We start from the raw sequence: 7,122 nt of genomic DNA, 5'->3' as shown, positions 1-7,122 counted from the left end.
GGGGGGGGGGGGGGCATGCAAAATAGACGAGAGAAATATTGAATAAAGAAGTGACTAGAAATACCGGACAGATATTAGAGGTGGACGAAATACCGAGGAGGAATCGCAACACTCACAAGGATCTCCCTTCTGTTTGCGCTCGACTTCTCTCTTATACTGATCCAATTCTTGATCCGTGACGGCGTCGAAGGGATTTTTGGCATAAGGTGTCTTGTATACCATCGCATTGTGTTGGAAACCACGCTGTATAATACCTTTGCTAGCGGCTCCTACTAAGACTACTTGTTCGCCGGTGCCGCTAATCGTCGCGTCCTTGTGAGCAATGAACATACGTTAACACAACGAAATGCGTATTTGTCTCGGGGATTTGTACAGGTAATCGGGAAGACGCTACTGTAGTAAAGACGGCAAATGTTGCCTCGTATGTTTAGCTTAAATTATCACTACTTGAGTCGCCACTCCTTTCGTCGATCACTTCGCCGATTTTCAAGTGTTAAGCGCGGCGAATCTCCAACTGATATTTAATCTGATCTCTAATTTGTTAACTAATTCACATTTAATGTAATTAATTAACATTTAACTAATTGTACAATTGACGTTTAATTCGGAAATACGGCGATCGAGTAGTTAACGTACCTGCATTTTCTTAGCTTCTTCCCATGAAACACCCTCTAATATGTGAGACTGGGGGCCAGCTGATATCTTGTCTGCTCGCCGGTAATCTTTAATCTGTTCGAGAGATAAAAGTGTGTATCGAAAGTGTACTCGTTTCCGTGCAAACCGAGCACAAGGGAAGACAGAAACGAAACTAACACGAATATAGTCTGCGCTTACCTGCTGTTGTATTTGTTTGAACTCCTTGGGGTTGGTATTTTTCGGTACGAACTGTAGAGCACTGTCTATCTTCACTGGTGTGCTGCTATGGGTAGGAGATCCGTCAGATACCCACTGCACACAAAACCAGAACATTAGTTGACTCTCTCTCTCTCTCTCTCTCTCTTTAATCATTGGAAGAAGATTGTGTTACAAACGTAAGATAAGACTCTTGCATGCTATGTGTGCCTGCTGCATGATACTTTTCTTCTCTAGTAGATTGCTTTGGAACGATTGAGACAAATTGGGAAGTGCACGACTAACGCTCCCATTACACACAATGTATACAGGGTGTCCCAAACTAATCTCGGTTCCCATGGTGTGCAAGTAGAACGAATGGAACAAAAGAGTCGTGTGTACCATTTTGCAAAATTCGCAATAGTGAGTGAGGAATGAATTTTCTTGTCCGAGTTAATGAACGCACGGGGAAGGGTAGATCGGACAAAGAAAAACGGTTTACTTCCAAAATCTCATGGCAGCGATGGCAGCATCAACTGATTCCTAAAGGCGCAGCGAACGACATGTGAAACAAGGCTGTGTGCCGAAAAGAAACACGCCTCTCGCTATCAGTCGATACTCGTCATTACTAGGAGGATCTTCATAAGTAAGCCATTTTCTTTATATAGATTTTAGCCTACTTCTTCTCGTGCGCTCATTGCTTCAGACAAGATCATTAATTGCTCGCTAACTATTGCAAATTTCGCAAAATGGTACGTGACTTTTCCGCCCTGTTCTACTTGCACACCACGGGAACCCGAGATTAGTTTGAGACACGAATACCCGTATATGAATATAATTTTCAATAATACAACGATAATAGTCCGCTCTTGCGCATGTAAAAAATCTCTTTAGTTTTCTCAAACAAGAAAGACTTAATGGAACACATAGGGCCACTTGATCTGGTTTTGTAAATGCAGTGGGACGTGTGACCGGGCCAGCGAGATCTTGATGACGAGAAATCAGGCACACATTCATACAGAGTCGTAGAGAACACGTGAGATATATTTCGCATGACTTAATTATATGAGCACTATGGCAAAAATAGCGATCCGTTAAATCGAAACCACGCGCGTGTAATATATTAGATATTATTATTTTACTTTCACCTTGTATATGCTATTGGAATGTGAAATTCGGATCAAGATACTATTATCGAGATTGCATATTACTAGTATTATTCGTGACGGAATTTGTATGTGAATAGGATAGATGGACGAAATCTCATGTTGAATTGAACGTTCAACGGATGTACACAACTCCGTAACTATGGAAAAAGTTTTTATCAGCACAATATCTCTCCACGCTATGAATAGTACACTCGAAAGTACGCCATCATTAAAAAGTCTCATCGAAGTTAATAATCATCCTCTTTAAACAGTACGTATAGCTTTATTTAAACATCAAGAGGCTACAGAAGAACAGTCGTTAATATCTTATATGTAAACGTACGTACTAACGATTGACTGGAATTCAACGTGATAATAATGTCTGGTGTGTTTATGGAAATGCGTCAACCACCTTCGTTCTGCGCTTTTGTTAGTCTCATTTTTCTCCCGACAAGATTATCTCACCACTTGGCGGGGCGTAAGCATTTACTAAGCGTTCCGTTTTGTGAAAAATGAATCAACTTCCTCACGGTCGGGAACTTCGTTGAAAGTAGAAACAGTGGTACACAACGAAGCAAGTTCGATCGTTGCATTGCCAGCCCATAAAATACTTTTCAATTCGCCAACAGATTAGATTATTCACTTGACGTTTTTATTCGTTATTTCGTAAAATCTGAACGTGTTTCATCCGTTTCTTTTGACATACCGGAGCGAATCACCGATAACAGCAAGCTTCGGTACAGCAATACATTTCGTAACGCGGAATACTCATTAGCGCGCACGTGTCGAACTTGTGCGACAGAAGTGAGTTTACACGGATTACTTCCTTTCGTGAATATAATATCAAGAACTGACCAATGCCTATATATATATATGTACACATGTACATAAATCACATTACGCGCGCATGCACACATGTATCCATACGTTGGTCGTAACACACAGTTTAAAGCGTTGTAAATCTTTGTTCTGATTTTTTCAAGCTTTCAATCGATATATCCTTACATTATACACCATATGCGTTAAATTAAGCATCTGCAATATCGTTCGAGTAATATCGTTCAAGCGTTCTGCGTGGTAACAAGAATATTACGCCTAATAATATCAGCGGGTTCCAAAAAGAGTTATGTCGCTATACGTGCGAAATACGTATACTATAACCAGCGTTAATATCTAATACGTTGTTTATGCTCAGTGAGATGACTGCCTTCCCTTCCTTAGAACATATATGTGTGTGTATATATATAATATAAAATATCGTTTTTTTTTTAACGTGTCAGAGCAATTGATCCGAAGTTAATGGCGCGAGTTGGAATGCACCGAGTTTGTACACGCAAATTCGTGAATCGTCCAATCAGCACGGCGTATATATCTGCTCTATCGTTGAAATAAAAATCGAGCTGATCGAAAATATCGTGATAAAAGCAGGTCAGATTACGTAATTAGCGTGATAAGGCTCTGTCTATAATCTATTGCTTGAAAAAACGAGATAACCAGTGCCAAGTAATATGTGTGTCGCATAGCGTACGAGAATATACTATCTATTTACGGCCGTATAGATATGCGCTTCGCGTTGTTCTCAATCATCGTTAGAAACATCTTCGTGCCGAGGGTAAAAAAAAAACTGTTCACCGGTGAATAGTAGAAACGAAAAACCGAGTTTTGTCATTTCGTAAAAATCTTGATATATTTATAAAAAAAAAAAAATAAAAAATAAAAAATAGACACATGCAACTATACTGAGCTACACCGTCTTAAGGTCAAGATCAAGATAAATGTCTGATAAGCGGCTGATCGCAAATATTTCATTTGAATAACGTCTAATTTGCATAAGAACCTTCCGTTCTCCGCTGTTACGCAACTCGTAGTCCGAGACTAGCAGCCACAATACGCGATTACAATGTCAAATAAGAAATATATATATATATATATTAAATAGGCTTGCGCTTGTATGTTAAAATTGAGCGCAAAAGCTGCGCGGAATGAGTAGATAGATTAGTCGTTCTTATTCTCAAAAGTAATGACTTCTACCTTGGTGATCTTTTTAGGATCGGGCGTTCCAGTTTCCAGGATCTCGACCTTTTGGTAAACATTTGGCGAATTTAACCAACGGGATCTGTCAGTGCCTTTACGTCCGCCCTTCCACAGCCTGCTCGGAAAAAATGGAAAGAAATCGGCTGAGCGTGCGACGTTAACTACTTCGGTGGTGTCGAAACGAGCGGGAGAGGTAAAACGGTGGCTTACCCTTGCTTGTACAACTCTTCCTCTTCAAGCAGATATCCCAGGGACGATACGGCCGGGGGAACTTCAACGTCGTTTCTCGGTCTCGGCGGTTCTCCCTTTACAAGCGGATTTCTGTATATATAGCCTGTACGGAATCCCTAAAAAAATACGACGCAAAATACGTTATATCCCGATGAACGTCACGGTGTTGCGATCCTCCGAAATCATGCTTACAGCATTGTCGAGCATTCTCATGAGAGCCTCGAACTCGGCGCCGCCGATTCTCCAACGTTTCTCCAATTTCTCAGCAAGGGCGGATGACTCCACCGCTGTGCTTTGTTGCTGAGGACTCGGTGGTTTCCTCGAGGCTTCGAATATAGCCTTCTTCGATTCCTCGCTGATAAGGTTCAGATTATCTACGCCCGCGGGCATTAGCTTCAGTTGCGTCTCGCATGCGACTACGGTATTGTAAACGTTAAAGAACGCCTCCTCCACGGTTTCTCCGCAGCAAAGAGCGCCGCGATTCGTCAGGAGCATAACCTTATTGATCGGGCCGAGGTTTCGAGCGATCTTCTCGCGTTCCTCTGGCTCGACCGAGCCTCCGATGTACTGATGGCTGCTCACCTCTCCTATCACTATACTCTCCTGACCGATCGGTAGCAATCCGCATTTCAACGAGGAGATCTGCGAATGAAAGAAACGCGTCAGCAATCACGATTTCTCGCTGTCGGGGAAGGGAAGAAATTTCAGCCATTAATTATCATTAATGGTCCGTGCAATACTGTTAGAAAGGTAACGGGTTTTCGACAAATCTGCGTTGAATATTTACAAATATGATTTGTGAAATATTGTTTTGACAGCATGTTTATACAACGTCGCAAGAGTACGTCAAACTTACGTAATGGAAATCATTGTTTTTCGCGCTTGGATATATGAAATTGTCCGTGTTAGACAGGTTTGTGAATATATCATGTGTGTTCCCTCTAAGACAAACAATGTACACGAATGCATGCTATTAGAAAAATGATCGTCAGGTTTTTTCCATATTTTTTCTATATTAATGATAGATTTATGAGGTTATCTAAACTCTCAATCAGTGTTTAATCGAGGTACAAAGGAAAATATAGGATGTATAATATTGCCAAATCTTTACGGATTGATATATTTCAACCGTTATCAGAAATTCACGTATCCATTTCTAGAAAACTGGATGGTCAACAATCTTGTAATTTTTTTAATAGTATTTATATAAGTATCTCTTTTATCGCATGTATATGTTTCGATTAATACGCCGTTAAAATTGGAAAAGTTTATGAGAAAATAAATTTACGGACCAACTATCTCAAAAAGAGATCTTGTTTGTGCGATTAACACGTTCTCGCTACCACGCTTTATTCGAGGAATTCTCCCCATAAACCGTGTAAAACAGATTTCACTTGTTCGCGTGAATATAGGTTGGTTTTTTGCACTGGCTGCGCTGGATCAAGAAGTGTGGTGCGATATTCACCGCCAATACTAAAAAAAGTCTGTAGTATACGTAATATGAATGATAGATTTGCAATGACCGGCAGTGAATATCACTGGGAGTGCACAACACTCGCGAACGAAAAACAAATCTTACGAGAAGAAGAATTATCGCTGTCACACCGTACATGACGCAATCGAACGTGTTAAGTAGAAATGAAAACTTCAAGTCGAGATAAGCTCGAAGAGTTGGAGAACCCAAGGTGTCACCCAGATGCGTGACCCTGGTAGCATAAGTGTTAATTACTGATTAGATTACCGACTAGAGAGATACCATACGTAAGAGACTATCGGAGAGAGAGAGAGAGAGAGAGAGAGAGAGAGGCGAGAACATTTACTCACAGCGGTAACGGACGGAGTAGTAATATGAATAATGCACTTGATATCAGGCCTGGCAGCGTGTATCGTCGAGTGCAATTGGAAACCCGTGACGTGTACGCCGAAGTTGGTCGTTCCTTGTTCGACAACCGCACCTTGCATGTCCACCTTGATCAAACTCGAGGCGGTGACCTCGTGATAGAGCAGCCCGTACGGATTCACCAGAAAGTGCTCCTGATCCTGATTGAGACGGGCGGTGATTTGCCCGCCGACGCCTTGGGTCCATCCGTACAGGTCGAGTAATCTGAAGACCGCCGCCAATTTGCATCGCAGCAATTTCTCGCCTTTGGCGTAGCCCATGCTCTCCACCCCGCGAATGTCGTTGATGGGTAAGACGCAATTGGAATCTGCGGATAAAATCGTCGCATGAAGAGAGTTCTGTGGTGATTCTTTTCAAATGAAGCACTAACTTTTGAACACATTGCCGTTGAATCGAGCCCCCTGTGCGCCCATCATGTCGGAGATCTGTTGCAAGAGACCGGAGGGTCCAGCACCGTCCTTCATCTGTGTCTCGATTATACGTTCCAGTTCTTCTCGGAAGATTCGCGAGTTCATCATCATCTCGACCCTCTTTCTCCTTTCCATTTCTCTCATATCCTACGGAGAGATCAGATTCTCTTATTCAATTATCAACGCTCGGCATTATTCGCCGCTTCTCCTCGGTTCTTTCCTCAAAAATAACCGAACAGATATTTGCCCGCGATGTTTGCGAGAATATTCAAACACTTACCGCATCGATATCGGCGGGTCTCATCTTGCTTTTTTCCTCTTCCGTTAAACCGTCCACCGCTCCATTCGTATGTGGCTCACTCAATGCTTGTTGTTGGCTCGTGTCTGCCATCTTCGAGCCTCGTGCAAGTACTGGCAACTGAAACGCACGCGTTCAGTGAGTGAGAAGGAATGTTCGAAACGAGGAAAAAAAGAAAAAACCATTGAAAGAGACCGAGAGGCTAACGAAACACGCCAGTCACTCTGTTTTGACATACGCGGCGTTTACTACTCGTCCCCCCCCCCCCCC

The 7,122-nt window shown here is 42.2% G+C and overlaps 1 protein-coding gene across 8 annotated transcripts in view; it reads right to left on the bottom strand.

Annotated features, from left to right (window-relative positions):
* Positions 1–7,122, bottom strand: part of LOC106748184 (protein hu-li tai shao) — a 22,286-nt gene that overhangs the window by 8,923 nt on the left and 6,241 nt on the right. For 5 of the 8 annotated variants that reach the window (XM_014626440.1, XM_014626447.1, XM_014626441.1 and 2 more), the window contains exons 2-10: positions 6,835–6,972; positions 6,515–6,701; positions 6,069–6,451; positions 4,437–4,886; positions 4,224–4,360; positions 4,011–4,128; positions 835–948; positions 637–729; positions 117–312 (exon numbers count right to left, since the gene is read on the bottom strand). In XM_014626440.1, the coding sequence (XP_014481926.1) occupies positions 117–312; positions 637–729; positions 835–948; positions 4,011–4,128; positions 4,224–4,360; positions 4,437–4,886; positions 6,069–6,451; positions 6,515–6,701; positions 6,835–6,945 (1,789 nt within the window). In that variant the 5' untranslated portion in view covers positions 6,946–6,972. Of the gene's footprint in view, positions 1–116; positions 313–636; positions 730–834; positions 949–4,010; positions 4,129–4,223; positions 4,361–4,436; positions 4,887–6,068; positions 6,452–6,514; positions 6,702–6,834; positions 6,973–7,122 lie in introns of those variants that run through there. The other 3 variants (XM_014626444.1, XM_014626445.1, XM_014626446.1) reach the window with 1 other exon arrangement.

The sequence above is a fragment of the Dinoponera quadriceps genome, unplaced genomic scaffold (assembly GCF_001313825.1).
Source record: "Dinoponera quadriceps isolate SergipeBrazil2010 unplaced genomic scaffold, ASM131382v1 scaffold2600, whole genome shotgun sequence".
NCBI lineage: Eukaryota > Metazoa > Arthropoda > Insecta > Hymenoptera > Formicidae > Dinoponera > Dinoponera quadriceps.
The sequence above is the reverse complement of the archived record's forward strand: the minus strand, read 5'-3'. Positions and strand labels throughout refer to the sequence as shown.